Source organism: Lineus longissimus, chromosome 17 (assembly GCF_910592395.1).
Source record: "Lineus longissimus chromosome 17, tnLinLong1.2, whole genome shotgun sequence".
NCBI classification, from domain to species: domain Eukaryota; kingdom Metazoa; phylum Nemertea; class Pilidiophora; order Heteronemertea; family Lineidae; genus Lineus; species Lineus longissimus.
The window spans coordinates 11,546,833-11,563,249 of record NC_088324.1 but is presented as its reverse complement, the minus strand read 5'-3'; the positions used below and the strand labels follow the sequence as shown (position 1 = coordinate 11,563,249).

At 42.5% G+C, this 16,417-nt stretch overlaps 2 protein-coding genes across 3 annotated transcripts; one reads left to right on the top strand and one right to left on the bottom strand.

The window, feature by feature from the left end:
- Nucleotides 1-2,216: 2,216 nt before the first annotated feature.
- On the top strand, nt 2,217-3,646 carry LOC135501022 (ankyrin repeat and SOCS box protein 17-like). The gene is made up of 3 exons (XM_064792741.1): nt 2,217-2,377; nt 2,567-2,731; nt 3,388-3,646. The coding sequence occupies exons 1-3, from the start codon at nt 2,217-2,219 to the stop codon at nt 3,644-3,646; spliced, it is 585 nt and encodes a 194-aa protein (XP_064648811.1).
- A 1,264-nt stretch (nt 3,647-4,910) lies between these two features.
- On the bottom strand, nt 4,911-10,450 carry LOC135501216 (uncharacterized). 2 transcript variants are annotated; one of them, XM_064793154.1, is made up of 14 exons: nt 10,323-10,450; nt 9,942-10,048; nt 9,743-9,854; nt 9,344-9,441; nt 9,043-9,134; nt 8,565-8,779; nt 8,177-8,380; nt 7,820-7,883; nt 7,528-7,659; nt 7,261-7,318; nt 6,807-6,926; nt 6,376-6,496; nt 5,967-6,195; nt 4,911-5,712 (listed from the first exon to the last, which is right to left on the bottom strand). In XM_064793154.1, the coding sequence occupies exons 1-14, from the start codon at nt 10,421-10,423 to the stop codon at nt 5,551-5,553; spliced, it is 1,815 nt and encodes a 604-aa protein (XP_064649224.1). In that variant the 5' UTR covers nt 10,424-10,450; the 3' UTR covers nt 4,911-5,550. The 2 variants fall into 2 exon arrangements, with proteins under 2 accessions (XP_064649224.1, XP_064649225.1); XM_064793155.1 differs by lacking the exon at nt 6,807-6,926.
- Between the last annotated feature and the right edge of the window lie 5,967 nt (nt 10,451-16,417).

Here is a 16,417-nt window from a genome sequence, read left to right as displayed (position 1 = left end):
GGAGAGTTTAGCGCTTCGTTTCCGTACAAGGGATACTGCAGTTTCTACGACCACCCAGATACCAAGTACCTTAAATTTTACGTTTTTCTAGAAAGGCCCCATACAGAGCCCTGTTGAATATGTTTGCTCACAAAATTCTGTTGAGTTCTACCTTCCCACTCCTCGATATCAGTCGTCAACAGAGGCGTCTGTTTCGGTGATATCATATCAGGAATGAGCAGCAGTCAGCAATTAGCTGCACAGCGACATCAGACCCGTAAAGTTGTCGATGACAGATTCATTCAATGTCGGAACCGCGCAGATTCATGATCGTCGGTTGAATACAATATTCATATCACAGATAAATAACACAAAAGACGAAATGATGTTGTTTATAATGCGTTTAATTTTGAAAAGCTAAAGGAACTGTTGTAAAAATTTTGCTGCTATAAGTGAATATCTGTCTAGAAAGTTACTTTCGGCTTGCCCTTGGCGAGAAACCGTAGACTGTGCCTTGCCGGGTGAGACTGGCATCGATACTTGGGGTGCGCCTCGTGGTGATCGGCGTACTGAATAAAGCCTTCCTTGGACTTTTCGCTCTACTTCTAACTGAAACCTTCTGTGGGCTTCTCAATCGGCTCCGTGGCTCGTGGTTCATAGGATTGGAGTTCTTGGCGAGTGGGAGCTCGGGGCTGGCACCAGGTGGGTTTGTTCGCCTGGGAGACGAGCTCCGGAGAGATCTTCTGTATGCTCGTGCAGCGCTCCGCGGAGTCCGAGCGAACATGTTCCGTACTCTTCGGAATTTGATTGGACACACGTAGCAGATGGAAGCGGTACAGTAGGCTATCGCGACAACAACACTCGAGAAGGAGATCCAATCCTTGGCTGCCGCGAGAACCGTCGCGATGAATTTGTTAAGCGGGATCCAAACGAAATTGTACACCGCATACAACTTGATGACCTTCTTTGAAAATCTGGAGACTTTTCTGAAGGTTACTTCTCGCACTTTCTTGAAAAAGCTCGGAAAGAAGAAATTGATACTCCCTGAAAAAATGAGACAAAATAAATCAAAAATATATTCAGATGAGTTACGCATCGTAACTCCGCCGCCTCAAATTTAATATCGGTCAAGTCAACACGTAACTTAAAGACACAAAAAGAGGAGAATGAATGAAAAAACCTCAATTAAAACTTACCGAGAACAAAAATCCAGGAGGCAATCGCAGGGGAATATGCGACCCCACCATCAAGACGCGTTGCCATGGCCCATAGTCCACTGACCGCATCAACAATGCCGGAGATGCCGGGTATATTCTGCCAGATTCCTTGCATGTACTCGAAGGTAGGCGCGCCAGTAGGCCACCCAATGTATCTTGGAGGTGGAGGGCGGAACCACCCAAACATTTTGCGAAAACTTCGAGGAACTTTGTGAAAAACGTAAATTAATTGGGAGAGTCGCGCACGAGCTCTGCCCTTCTCGTTCCAAGTTTCCAAGTGAATACGTTGCTAACGTAAAAAAACGTGACGCCAGATGACGTCAGAATTAGCGCCCCTGGTGGAGGCCATTAGAATTAAACATGACGTCAATGACGTCGCGCAATTCAAATTTGATTGACGGCACGTTGAAAATTATTCGATTTCCTCGGTGTCGGCATCTCTGTCGTTCTTTTCGGCTTTCAACGTTTATATATACCCTCACAAAATGTTATCCCTTCGGAATCAAGATATTTCATGTTCTGGTTGATTTTTTGGATGAAAACGTTTCAACAGACATTGTAAACTACGTCCCATTTTCAGTGACGTTTCCGGGTCGACGGGTGTCAAACGGTTTTGGCACACTCCACGGTGGAAGTCTACTTCAAGTTCTATAGTTGCGACCCACCCTAATAGAAATGAAGCTGAGACACAACCTGTGTGAAACCCTGGAGGGCTATCTGAACGTCCAAAAGAGGCTACTGGGGATCACAACAATACACCAAGAGCAGTTCACCACGCGCGTCTTGATGGAAGACCTTCTTAGAAGCGGTACAAGCCTGGGGCGACTTGCGGAGGACCTCGTCAAATTCACACAAACCAGAAACCAAACGGTCAAATACTGCCATAGTTTCTTAAAATGTTTCCTTTTCCATTTGTGTTGGAACCACAGGTATTCGGATCAAGTTGTCATCCGGAAGGTTTTGATGGAATTTTGGAAATGTTCGCATAGTTTTCATCATTTGTTCGATAATATTCACATCATGCCATTTCTCCAGCCAAGCAGACGTGCAGAGGTTTTGGCGAAATTGAGTTACTTTTTACAGCACGCGGCGTCGCTAGAGGTTGAGACGAGAGACGGGAAAATGCGTCTGGTTGACGCCTACATGGCGGGAGAGGAAACGCCACTGGCCTTAGCTTGTCGGTAAGAAGAACATGTTTATGATAGGCCTTTGTTGTTTTATGAAAAATATTTCAGTTTTAGATTTGCGCAGCATTAACTGTTCCGCAAGATAATTTCTTCCTTCTCCATGTACCCCTCATTAAGACCAGTCACGGGAATGGCCATGCTGGGTTGGCCAGTTGAAGTGAACCGTTGTTGTTGCTTTTTTAGGTTCCGCCAACCGGCCATAGTGCTCCTTCTCCTCCGACACGGCGCGAGGACAGAATTGCCATATGCCCGTCACCAGTTCAGCGACTGCCTGGAGGTGCTGCTGACATCTTTATACTTCGTCCACACCACGGAGAATGACCATGAAAATGTGGAAAAAAGTTTACAGTAAGGAAAATCAGTTTCTAGTACCGGTAACTGTGATGAGAACAGAACTAGTTTGTATGATCACAAGAAGAGAGACTACATGGTGTTCGATTCCGGGTGTTTGATACTTTTCATTGTGTTGATCTCAAACCAATACTAGAGGACAAAGTCACAACCGAAAGGTGGGAACAAGACCACTTCATGTTGGCTTGTTCCCGGGGGCTATTAGACTCCCGGGGCGCGAGGTTTTTTACAGGTAGGTTCGTACCATTGTGTACATTAAATTTATTATTAAAATAATTAAGTAAATGAAAAAAAAGCAATAAAAACAAAAAGTGCATAATTGTTTGGGTCCTTCCGAGATTCGAACTCATATATCGCTGATCTTGTTTACTGACTAACAACACGTGCGTTTCTTACTTGATGACGTCAGGCGAAGTTACTGAGCTCTGATTGGCGGTCAATGTACACAATGGTACGAACCTACCTGTTAAAAAAAAACTCGCTCCCGGGGCAGTCCATATATGCTTCAACCTTATTGGATTAATCTCCTTATGGGCGGGCGGCGACAGGACGAGGCCGGTCCAATGCGTCCGGATTGTATGTGTACCGATCACGATTGCCGCAGTCTACAGGGCTAATGTGATAATATTGATATCTTTATCCCGGGTTTTCAGATACATCTGCCGCAGTGCTGAAAGAATCAGCATGAAGCGCCTCGAGCACCGCTTGGCGGACAACATGTACAAACCATCACATCCATCATGGCGGGAAATAATCCCAAGCAGACGACACAAAGATCCCGCCGAATTGCAGCATCTTTGCCGCTGCAATATCAGACGGCAGCTGCATAAATCCTTCTCCCTGCCTAATGGTATAGAAAAGCTGCCTTTGCCTAACAGATTGAAAAAGTATTTGGACCTGGAGTTTGATTAGGCAAGAGCACCTAGCCTACGAAACTGTTGTCCTTCGACAACGATATCAGGAGCCGGGAAATGGAACCCAGGGCCGTATTTAACTTTTTTGTCCAGGGGGGGCAGTGGGATAGATCGCCGAAGGCGATCTGCATGCGCCGCAGGCGCATCCGAACGGGGGGGGGTCTGGGGGCCCTCCCCCGGAAAAATTTGAAAATAAAAGGTCTGAAATGGCATTTACCTGGCATTTGGAAGTGTGAATCAACAGTACTTTTACTCTAAAAAAGGACCACTTTTATGAGAAAGAAGACTAGGGATTTTACTATATGACTTGTATGAAACTCCTCTGTCAGAATAGAATACTAGGGTCAGGGCACTGGACTGGTCAGATTATAAGGGTTGCACCTGAGTTGATAACATCTGCTAGCCATATGCTGCTATCATGCTGGTAAAGCTATGGCTAAGATTAGTTTGTCTTTTTATTACGGTCTGAACATTTTTTTTTCAACATTTATTCCACAGGGGGGGCAGCTGCCCCCCCTGCCCCCCTCTAAATACGGCCCTGGAACCAGCCAAGACATTTGTTTCAACTATACAGCCTTTTGGCAACCTCCTATATACATTGGTGCTATTCAGTTCATGAAATAAAACGGCTCTGTGAAATGAACATGTCTTCTTGGGGGCTATCTTTTAATTTATTGGGAGGGACATCCATGAAGGAAAAACCACCAATGATTACGGCATTGAACTGGAAAGACAAGACAAATATACTTCCCTGTGCGTAATGATAATGCATGTGAGATATATAAAAAGATCGTTGTCTTAATGATTATATTGAATGGTCTATAAAAGAGGCCCTAAGCAGTCCAAACGTCCACAATACCATACACCTTCTGCTAAGCCGGCCCAATGTGTGCTTTTGCTATTAATGAATCTACATATCAAGAAGACGTCCATGATCATGATTCATGTTTCGATCAGTTTATGAAATAAAGTAAGGAGCCAACGCAAGACTTTTGCTTTACTTAATTTGCTAGTCTCCAAACACCCCACCCCCGACCCGATCGTCTCTGAAATAGATGTGGCATACCCAAGGCAATGAGTTGTGACAACCTCCAGCCAAGTCCTGGAGGAAGAAAGATTGCAGCACAAACTGCTGCGAGATAGATAAACATGTGTTCTATTGGCTTTTCCTCTCAGCAGTGTCAAATGTTGGTGCCTCAAATGAATCTACACAAAATATGATTCGAAGTCACTAACTCACAAAAAACAACAACACAGCCATGTTCAAATCAAGTTTTCTAATACATTTTAATAAATAAAACCAAAGAGTTTAGCACAAATGCTTGCATAAAGAAAAACCCACTCTTACACAAGCACTGCTTATACATTTAGGTATCAAATACTATCCACTATCTCCAGAGAAATAAGAGTAGAAATTCACCACCTAAGTACAGAGTGATCCGTTCTTGCAAGTCATACATTTGTTCAAAATAACCAAATTTATGGCACCAACAGCAAACATCTTCTTTCTTCGAAATTTCTTCTCAAAATGGCCCAAGTTGGAAGAGTCACAGAATCTTAGAGGTAGAATGATTGGTCAGACAGGTGAAACTGGACAGCTTTCCCATTAGACCAGCACCAGTGGTACATCTTCTTCGTGACAGGACACACGGCAGTGACAGTCCAGTCACTCCATCTTTAGTGCTAGAATTTGAGACACGAGTATTATTTCTGAACAGCTTGGACTTACAAACTGTAAGTCATTGGAGGACAGTTTTGATGGCTCCAAAGTTGGAATTACGCCATGGAGTCAGTGCTAGCCTCTTCCACTTTCCTTTTCATATGCCGCATACTTAATGGGAGAAACTGGAATTCCTACATGCATGTAGGACAAAAGTCAGCACGAAATTCATACAGGACATTTCATGAACAGTTGGCATGACTGCATGCAGTAGTCCGTAGTCTATCGATGACACACTGCACTGCTTCGGCAACATTGTCAAACACAGGAACTCCGTCTCGATTGGCAACATCAGTCAGATACATGCGTCCTCTATTGTAGTCCTTAACAGCAAGTGGTGTCAGCTGAAAGAACAATTTGAAGTATTTATTGAGCATATTTGTACAGAAATCCCAAAAGCTCAGAATGTAGTCCATTGTGGTGTACCAGCATCCAATCCAAGAGTTATGATACTTCACTATACAAAGGTACCAGAATGAACTCGTGAAGTAAAGAAAGCTGGTAGTAGATGAATATCTCATCTCAGTGTACCAGTAATCCCATTTGTAAACTAATCACTCTTTAAACTTCAGAATTTATTTATGCAAAAAATGCTTACCATTTCTCCCTCAATAACTGCCCCTTTTGGAATGCATTGTATACACAGCACCACTTCACAGCCCAAACCAACATAGAATCCAGCTTCCAACATGGCCGCCGTTGCCCGGGTATCACTGGAAATCACAAACAGCAGCAGACGACAGTTGTTTTTCGTGTTTGCTTCCATTGGGATGTATCGGGCACTCCATTTTGGCATCTGGGGGTTAAAGAAGGAGAGACCCTCCTTCCTGAAATTTAAATTTAAAATCATACTTACAATCAAGTTTTATGGTCGTTAATAGAATTAGAATTACAAAAGTGTCAAGTTTTTTTCCCCTTCACAATAAAACTCCCTTGATGTGTGAATAAAGATAATCAGGAACTAACGCAGGAAACCTTCCCATATGAATGATAACAGTTTCACCTACCTCAACATAGGTATTGCCACATCCTTCCTCCAGGTTGATTCTCCACAGCTGCCCCCGAGAAAGACATCACGCCGACTGAACACATTATCACCCATGTCTTCCCGGAGCGCCCGAGAGGAGGCTGCAATATTAGAGCAAATTATTTATTAAAATGCATTCTGTGCCAAATAAATTTCACCCAAGTGTGTAAATAAGGGGTCGTTTATTTAGTATGTACACAATAAGGAGGGATGGCATGTCCATGTGTACAGGTATGCATGTGTGTGTGGGGAGGGGATTATGAATATAATTTGCCATAACAAGTCGCTAAGTATGAAAACGATGAAGAAAAATGCATTGATTTTGAACAGAAGAAACCAAATGAAAATAAAACACACATGTACTTCTACATATACATGTACAGTACAACATGCCAAGAGAAGAATGCATACACTTAGTTCCTCGAGAACGCCTTGACGTTGTGGCCAATCTGTTTAGTAAAAGATTATAGCCAAGAGATGGCGCTGGGTGTCCAAGAGTCTGGATGAGCCACGCCTGCGTCAGGTGAGACACTATCGAAACAGAAAAATGAGTTGAATTAAACATAGAGAAAGGAGAGGTTTTGACAGATGTGTCTATCAAGAGTGCCTTAAAAGAGGGCGCTTACGGGAAGTATCAGAAAGTGAACATATATGTGCGCTAATATGCATGGTACAAACGATCTGCACCCTTCCAGATATATGTCTGTACCAGTAGGATACATTGTGCCATCCTGGCCGTGTTAAAGTATCCTCTGTAACTCCCCCTTTGCTTTGGCACTAGAATATGACGGGCACATAGTCATATATCAGTCCAGTAAGTGTTCATTACCCACGAAAATATTTCATGTAAGGCAAGAATACTTACAAATTTTCCAAGACCATGAGTAAAGCTGTTTAAATAAGTCTTTAAAGAAGCCTTTAGACTGAAAATAGACAAGGCAAGTGATAAGTATAAGTGGAACAATCTTTCCAACAAGCCTTGCACTACTACAATAATCTATTACAAGATGATAGACTGCTTCTCCAAGGACACCTTGGACATGGTATTCTATCCAAAGCTATTCAAGACATTTAATTATTCTCTATTTACTGAAATAAAGTGATTTTGTTATAGATTGTAATGCATACTTACGCCATATTTAATCTCAGTAACTAAACAACAGAACTCTTCAAAAGAAAATGACTTTTTGTTGGAATGTTTAAGTATCTTTTGGAAGGAAGAGTCGAGCGGACAGTTTGTCAGCGTTTTACAAGCAAGGGTGACCTAGAAATAAAAGAAAAATATGATACTACAAATTGTCATATTGAACTGTTCAGACAGCTACACACACGGACACAACATCATCAACAGTATGGAAACTCCTCTATAGAGTGGATGTTTGGATGTGTCTTATGAGAGGCAAGTCTGTTTTATATACACTTACATCTTCTATACTTATGCTGCCTTCATATTTGACATCGACATGATTAAATGCCTCGCCTAGTTTCCTGAAAGACAGAAGGAGGCATTTTAGATTCATTGTACCATATTTGCAATAGCACTCATTGATTTTTTCACACAACACTTCAAAGAGATCAGTAAATATATAGTCTTTATTGATACCTGACAAAACTAACTGATGTTTAATCACAAAATGATTGAGAGCTTTCAAATAAATGGTCATGGTTGTGACAGTTCTAAGTCTGGTTGATCATAATTTTTTGTAATTTGCGTTGCCCATCCTCATTGGAAGCAGCAGGACTTGGGCTGTGTAGTACCACTTTGAGGACTATAAACTTACATGTATTTATCTCCAACCCTGACATGCGTGTAACGGACAGGTTGCACACCATCTCGCAGTGTCAGCTCTGAAACATCCTGCCCCTTTTGTAGCACATGAGCAGTACACTGAAGAGCTGTTGGTATATCGGCGAAAACTGGAAGACCGCATCGCTCAACTAGGTCATGGAGAAACTCGTGTCCTCGCTGCAGGGATTCCAAATCACTTGAAAAGAACACAGGTCACATTATAGTATAAGTAGTCAATTGCACATCTAATTTACTCATGTGGTGAAGTGCACAATGGACGAGCATGAGGTGCGGGAGCCACAAGTGCATTCGATTTTTCCCATACTGGTACTGGCAGATTTGATATGTTGATAATTCCACTTCCAGGCCCAATGACTTACGTTTTGGAAATCGTTTCTCCTGCTATCACAATCTCAGGTCCCACCAGTGGTATCAGGACCAGCAGCAGCTGTCTCCCACATCCAGCAAGATAAGCTGCCTCGACAAGAGATGCTATGCAACGTGTCTTGTTGTTTATCACAAATAATAAGACCTCTGCTATATGTTTGGCTTGGTCTTCTATCTCGACTAACTCAGGCGTCCAATTTGGAACTTGCTGCAAAGACGATGAGAATAGATTGAACATGGGCTATCACCCATGGCATTTCTCTATTATGATTGCCAGAATAAGCCAATTAATTCACATTTAAGATGCTTGAGTAGAACTTGGCAATTTGGCTAATGCTTCAACATAAGGAGAGTCAAACTGAACTGTCCACCTCCTATTTGGCAGAAGAATGGATTTTTGCATGAGACACAACCGGTGACTGAGATGAGAATGACAGAAACCTGCAGACTTAGGTGTGAATTGTGACTTACTGGATTATAATATGTAATACAATGTTGTTTTAGAAATGGGATGGCTTCTGTTGTCCTCCACTGTGTAGGATTACAGGCCCCTCCAAGAAATACTGAAACAACAAGACAGTTTACAGCTCAATAACAAGAGAAAATACTGACACTGAATTGTCTGAATGATCAAGTAGACACAAACATTTTTCCATCAGGAGGGACCGCACAAGATATGGTCACTTAAAATCTGCTGTTCAACAGGGCCTCAGAATTTCATACTCATCATCAACACTTAACTCCTCTGATGCTGCCAAGAACAAATTCTCACCTTGAAAATTTGTGACGATACCAGTTACTTTTCTTTTCTGTCGCTTCCAAATAATCTCATCTTTGTCCTTCCTTGAAAATGGATTCACCCCAACCATGCTGAAAAAATAAACCAAAAATCTAAATTAAATTTTACAAGCAGGGCCACAACTCATCATGTTTTCTTGGTTTTATTGTGTGGCAGCAAGAAGTGTAAACCAATAGGTTATGTGACTCCCTGTGCAAAGACAACTAATAGATTTTGAGGCTCCTCAATCTACAACATCAAAATCAGCAGTTTCTAGTCTGTCACAATAAGTATTAAACTCATGATTTCCCTCTCCAACAATTTTTTTGTACAAATCGACAAAAGAAAATGCAGTCCTCTAAAATTTGTGTTCTGGATATGCGATATTCTTACCCTTTTTTATAGCCCTCTCTGAGCTCGGAAGCAAGAACACAGAACTGTGCAAAAGACACTTTTTCCTTTTCATGTTTCTCGTAATCTGAACTACAGTACAGGATCTCATACACTGGAAGATAAAAGGACAGAACAAATAAACATGAGGTATGCGACCATGCTGTCATGTGTTTTCCTTATACTGCTATTCAAAACTTACCCTGGGACTTGGTCGGATAAAGTTTCAACTCATTCAAAGCTCGTCGAGTCTCTTCAATGTTCAGATAACCATCTCGATCATAATTTTCAAAACAGTCTAACAGACACCTGAAAAAGACAAAAAAATTAACTTCGAAAATCGGTCAGGGTGTCATAACAAATGCGCAATTCACGTGCACATCATGATATTCGATATGATAGGAATTGAAGGTGTCGAATTGAATTTTTTAATTTCTTGTAATCGGCACTTTTTTCCCTCAAATCCCTGTGTCTAACCCCAGACATGTTTTTTTGTGACAACCTTTAGCAGTTCTTATAGAATATTGCGCAATTTCAAGGCTGTGTTATGCACTTTTTACCAAACTTACACCAGAAAACTAACCTTGTGTAGTCGCCAAATACAAAGGTGTTGCCATGCAACCAATTTCGGAGCGAATCGTCCTGTTTCCAAAACGGCAGACGCGAAAAGACACTGCCCAGCATTTCACAACAATCATTTCACAAGTTGGAGGGGTTTCCCAATACTATCCGGGCATTGCCACGTTCAAAACGAGGCTGTTGGGAATTCCGACTAGATTTTGGTTCAACAATTTTGCGCTAGACGGCGAGTGGGCGACAAAAGACCTAATACCAAAACAAAGACCCTAATGTAAAGACCGAGGAAACCCAACCTAGCTGGCACCAGTTTTTTTCATTATACTCTGCCTCTCGGTATTTCGATTTTGTATATGACGTAAGAGTATCAAAGATGAGAGTCACGACTCCAAGGATATAAGTTTAAGATGGGTGCGGAGGGTCCCGCGCGCGGGCGGAAGATGGAACATTGTAGTTGGCCAACACTTTATCCCCAACACCGGTTATTCCAGCCAAGACGCGCATAAACGGGTTCCACCATGGACAGGTACATGATATTGGACCATCAACTGTGACCTATCAATTGAATTCACGAAACTGATCGAATAATGCCGATTGCAAAACGAAGTGTAAAGATCAATTTTATTTTTTCTAAATTTTCAAAGAGATACATTGCTTACTGACTCCCATGGCACCTTCCACAATTCGCCACTTCCGGGCCTAAAGCTGGATTTGTTTATTTGGAGCATCCTCGCTCGGTGAAAGAGGTATTCAGGGCCAGCCAGAAGCCCCTGAACTCTCTGGTTCCGGAGACAGTTCTTGCATTCTTTCAAGTACCGAATTTCTCTTCGGTGTGGAAAAACTCAAGGGCGTCGCTGAGTTGTTGAAGTCACTGGAAAGGAAACGACAGAGAGGTGAAAGATCTGCCCTCCAGAAGTGGTGGAGGCTGAACGTCTACATGAGATGCAGTAAAAGTACCGACAACGAAATATTTCGATAAAGAATTCCACTGACCAACAAGCCGATCTAGCGTTATCGTGTGTGATGTTCACCGCTGGTTAGTCGGCATTGATGAACAAGGTCTACTCGAAATATTGGATTTATGTTTGTGACCTGCCCGATGCTACGGTATATATTTTAGCAAATTATTTCAGAAAACGAAACTCACTCAGATTCCATAGTGTCATTAATGGCAAGATTAGACAGATTGATTGTGCGGTCTTTATATCTGTTGTAGAACTCCTCTTCGCTCCCTGATGTCAGCGACAGTTCGTCCACGTCCAGTGAAACCTGTGGAGAGTTCCTGAAATGAACCAAACTGTAAAAAATCTGCGACGTGACCGTTATTTAAACTGTGGCCATGATGATTTCATTGTTCAAGGCGCTGGTCATTTCAAGGAAAGTATAACCTTGTCAGTATTGTGCGTCACACCAAAAGAGAAATGACCATACCCGTCATATCGTAGCCGATAAAACATGATCGAATCCTTATAAATATACATGTAATATACAAAATAAAACTTACAGCATAACAATGTAATTTCCACCACCTTTCTGTTGATACAACCGACTCAACTTAATGTACTCTGGCTTCTTCTTCTTCGACTTGAACTTGAAGACATCTATCCATTGGATGACAAGGCGACAGAGACACTTCTGGGGACATCCTGTCCTCCGGTACTTCTGGACTATCAGGAAGATGGACATGGCTGTGGTGAGAGCTGCCGCGATTATAACCAGTACGAAGAGGGCGATGGGCCAGTTAGATTCTGAAAAGAACGCATAGATTTTTCATTTGCAATGGCAAAGTGAAAAGACGGAAAAACATATCTTTGCAAATCTCATGGTCCTGATGATCAGCACTCACCAATCGTCGTCGTCATCCTCTTTTAATACAATCACCTTTTAGCGTGCTTTACCAAGACCTGAAAACTGAATACCGTTATCGACATCGTCGTCGTTGGCGTTGCCATCAAACCCAAGCATGATTGAGATTGATCGATCTTAGTTTTTACTAAAAAATGTTTGATTTGTCGATGTTTACCTTTGTGTCAAAGAGAAACTGACGTTCAACATACCCTGAGATGAGCGAAATACACCAATGACATCATCTCCTAAACCCGCAGAAACGAACGAAGTCGAGGGCTTTTTCAACATGGCGCCTGCAGCTGGATCGGCCATCTTGGGTGCCGGAGAAACAGATGTGGTTACTTCATTCGCATAATCGTCGTAATACAAATCATAAGGCACACTATCTTTAAATGATTTGCTGCTAGGATTATGAAAATGGGGATAAATCGGGTCTTGATCTGAATCGTGAGTCGAACTCGAAGCATGTTCCTCATCCGCAAAAGTCTCTGGTGGTTGTTGCGATTCATGGGCCTCATCATGGGCACCATGGTCGGGCCGGAACGGTTGAAGCGGACCTTTGCCCCAAAACCGAATGTCACTGAGAAGATGGTTAGGGAATCGAATGGTTCTCCTGGACCTGATGTTGAGGCGGCCCGGCGTGCCTGGTGGTCCCATTTTGGCGGTTGCTTACAAAATCCGTAACCAATAAGAACAGAGTCATGAAGTATTCGGAAAAACGCAACTCTGCACAGGCATGACAGGGCCCGTAGTGTCAGTCATGTCAGTCACAAATTTTGGCAAGGCAAGACGCAACGTCGCCTGGCCAACACTGCGCGAGACACTTTTTTACGGTACCCGATAGGCCTACGTCATTCTGCGACGACGTAGATTTACGTCTATCGTGCAAATCCACTGGCGCCAAAACTGTGCTTTTCAATTTGGCGCGCTTTCAAAACTATAGGCCTACCTTACAGAGAGGTTCAAAATACAAATTTACTACGTGCATCAGATGGATGGCCGACTCTCAGGCTGAGCTCGTCTGGAAACTAACCAATTTCATTCATTTTGCGCTGACCATCAGAGAATATCACTGGCCAACATACTGCGTAGATATGACACCTCTGATCTATGGTGGCTTCAGAAAGACCCGACCGCCTCGCAGCCACTAACTGAATCTACAAATCCCAAGAGACATTGCGAACAAACGTTTTCTGCCATTAATCAAAATGGCGGAGCATTTTACCGAAATACGTCATTTGGTAGCCGCGTAATTACAGCGTAAGTAAGTTTTGACAGAAGTCAACGTCTGGAGGTGTCTTCAGTTCTCTCACTTTGAAAATGAGATCAATGGACAGGATTGGTCTCACTTCAAATATGTGAGTGGTCTGTAACTTTGTTAGCGCCATTAACCAAACTCATCATCACAAACTTGTAAAACGTCTGCTATTTCTGGATAGTGGGTGTGAAAATTGTTGGGTCGGGCGTTTTCGTGGTTTTTAAGTTTTTGACTGAAGCATTGATGTGGCAGATGTGACGTTTTAACTTTTTTGCTTCTTAAAAAGTCGGGTGTTGTCTTTTGCGATTATAAACGAGCTTACTTGTAATTCAGCTCTCGGATGCTGTCTGGGTTGGAGTGCTTTATGCTAGCAACCCACAACCCCGGTGTGACATTTTAAATTGTTCCCGTTTCTCCTTGTTTCCCCTCAATGTCCGTGAAGGAGGTTGCTTCTGGGATGAGATTTTAGCTATCTAACCAGGCCCCTAGATTATAAGTGGTAATCTTGAGTACATATAGGTATAGAGTTGGTTTTCGGAATATCTACCTGAGGCGAGGTTTGCAGGCATCATAAATGACATCAGAGCCCAGATACACAAGCATCAACATCCAAAATGACAACTCAACCAGGATGATTGAATTAATCAATCTATTGCATAAGGCGCGTTAATGGAACCAAGAGGGGACGTGTCGCGTCCAATCACTATCATAACGGACGCAGAAGCCTCTTCAAAACCACAAAGACACTACGCCATTATCAACGCTTTGAGCGATATGCCAAAATGGCCGCTGATGTTAAATCGGGACTAAAGATCAAAAACCACGAAAGAGATGCAATTAAATTAGCCATAATTTGATTTTGGGGGACTTATAGTTTGTTTGGGTTGACAAAACGTTTGATCTCATCAATTTGTGCGAAATATTCATATACTAACAGTATACCTGAAGCGGCGGGTTTAGCCGGATGAATTTTCATTGACTGTGGATTTGTCGAGTCGGTGTCACTTTTTACACCGACACTACTGCATATTTTCTTGTAAAAGTGCACTTTAGGGGCATAATTTGATTGATTTGTTTAAATGGTACACGTTGATTTGATATTCTCACTGGCACCACTGAACCTGACAACATCTCTTAACTACACATCCGGAGTTTTCTGAGAGCAGAATTCGGGTGTACAGTTTCAGGAGGCCCTATTTGGGGGTAAGTTCCGGCCTTGCAGAAATGGATGGACGCCGTTTGCGTTCGCGTTCTCTGCAAATGTCAATGTTTTGTCTAGCTCAGAAAAGGCACCGAAACTAAATCTGTTTCCTTCCTTCAATCTCTTTCTCACATATGCGGCGCTTTCGTCAGTGTGAGAGAAGATCAAATCGGACCTAATTACAAAACGCCATATGCTCGGAAGTATTGGGTGTTGTCTTGCATTATATGTTACATATCCGGGTTATACTATACGGTTACCAGTAGATGGGGAGATTGCTTCTGAATCGTTCTTTCTTGCCTTTACAACGAGGAAGCTCTGTCTCGAGTCTGCTCCTGGAACATTTTCTTCTTGTTCATTTTTTTCTGCTTTAGCTTGATTTGGTGACGGCGTTAAGGAACGGGAAAAACACATGACTACATGGAACCAACACCCCAAAAAAGCCCTCTGATTGGCTCGTTTCTAATCAGTGAGCACGCCTGGGATGCTGAATTTCACTTTGGATTGGATATATTACGACCCGAACAAGCACACATAACTGCTTTTGGGTCCCGACCTAAAAATATAAAAGGTGCGGTTGTAGACGGGCTTAGCAAAAGTACGCAAGTATCACTATAATGGCGAGGCTATAAGAGATTGTAACGACCCTCGACTTTTTTTACGCACGACAACGGTGAAAATGACCACGTGTACCTTTATGTTCTTTATATCATTTCCATTTTTCCATACGAATGATCAAAACGTATTATTTTTTAGCCGGTTACATGACATTGAATGCCGCTCATAGTTCGCGCCGGAATGGTGGCAGTACGTTTTCATCGGATACACTTCCGTTCGTAGTGCGCCGTGATGAGGCATCGGCTCGGACGGGGGTCGGATTACTACAACGCCATGCTGTGCGTTATTTCCCTTCACTTACCTTCTGCTTCGAAGACTGGACACTAATCAAAGCAATATCTGCATCCTGAGCCGCAAGATCTATACCCCTAAAATGTAGCCTATAGGTATAACCTTGATGAACTGCAAAAAAACTGGTGAGATAAAAAGATGCGATATCAAAACTCTCCAATGACTGTGTTATAAGGAAATCGTCTGTTTAAAAAAGGGCCGGAGAATCGAGACAACACAGAGAATCGCCCAGCGGAGAATCTTTCGCGAAAGTTGGTAGGCCTACTGATCGATATTTGTTTTCTCAATGGCTCAATCGTTGATGAAAATTGTTGGAACATTCTATGATTTCACAGCGAGAAGCACTGTAATATTGCGCCGCTTAACGCTTCTGCTATATGTCACCAAGTCTGCTTGTAGCCTAGCTGGAACGATGAGTGGACGAACGGGGATTCCATCACCACAGTAAATTACTCCAAGCTTGAATTCAATGTGTCCGGACCAAATGTTCTTTCTTAATTAGAACTGATTTACATGTACACTATAGTCAGCTTTTATGTTTCACTTCTGGCATCTTGACTCTTCTATATTAAATGGCCTTCGGTATGGCGACATTAATTAGGAGTCTAACCTTAAATGCGCTGGCGGGGATCACGAGACGACTTGGTCATTGATATGGATACCGACAAGATTGTATTCTGTTTGTTCAAGATCAAAGTCAAGATCACATCCGTGAATTTGATCGCGTAAACCATCGATTGGATCTGCGAACCAAAGAGATTTGTGTAACTTTCACAAAACACTACAAATGTACAGCATATTGCCGAAATCCAGAGGGTTCTGTTAAAACATGTTCTTTACATAAATCCCGATCTGATGACTGCAATGCTGGTGTCAGTCGCATTTG

Excerpts from the sequence above, each read along its gene's own strand:
- LOC135501022 (XM_064792741.1), top strand. The coding sequence starts at position 2,217 with ATGCCATTTCTCCAGCCAAGCAGACGTGCAGAGGTTTTGGCGAAATTG. Across the intron at positions 2,378-2,566 it reads CCACTGGCCTTAGCTTGTCG|GTTCCGCCAACCGGCCATAG; the intron begins GTAAGAAGAACA and ends TTGCTTTTTTAG. Across the intron at positions 2,732-3,387 it reads AATGTGGAAAAAAGTTTACA|ATACATCTGCCGCAGTGCTG; the intron begins GTAAGGAAAATC and ends CCGGGTTTTCAG.
- LOC135501216 (XM_064793154.1), bottom strand. The coding sequence starts at position 10,423 with ATGCTGGGCAGTGTCTTTTCGCGTCTGCCGTTTTGGAAACAGGACGAT. Across the intron at positions 7,319-7,527 it reads TTACTGAGATTAAATATGGC|TCTAAAGGCTTCTTTAAAGA; the intron begins GTAAGTATGCAT and ends GTCTATTTTCAG. Across the intron at positions 6,927-7,260 it reads CTCATGGTCTTGGAAAATTT|TGTCTCACCTGACGCAGGCG; the intron begins GTAAGTATTCTT and ends CTGTTTCGATAG.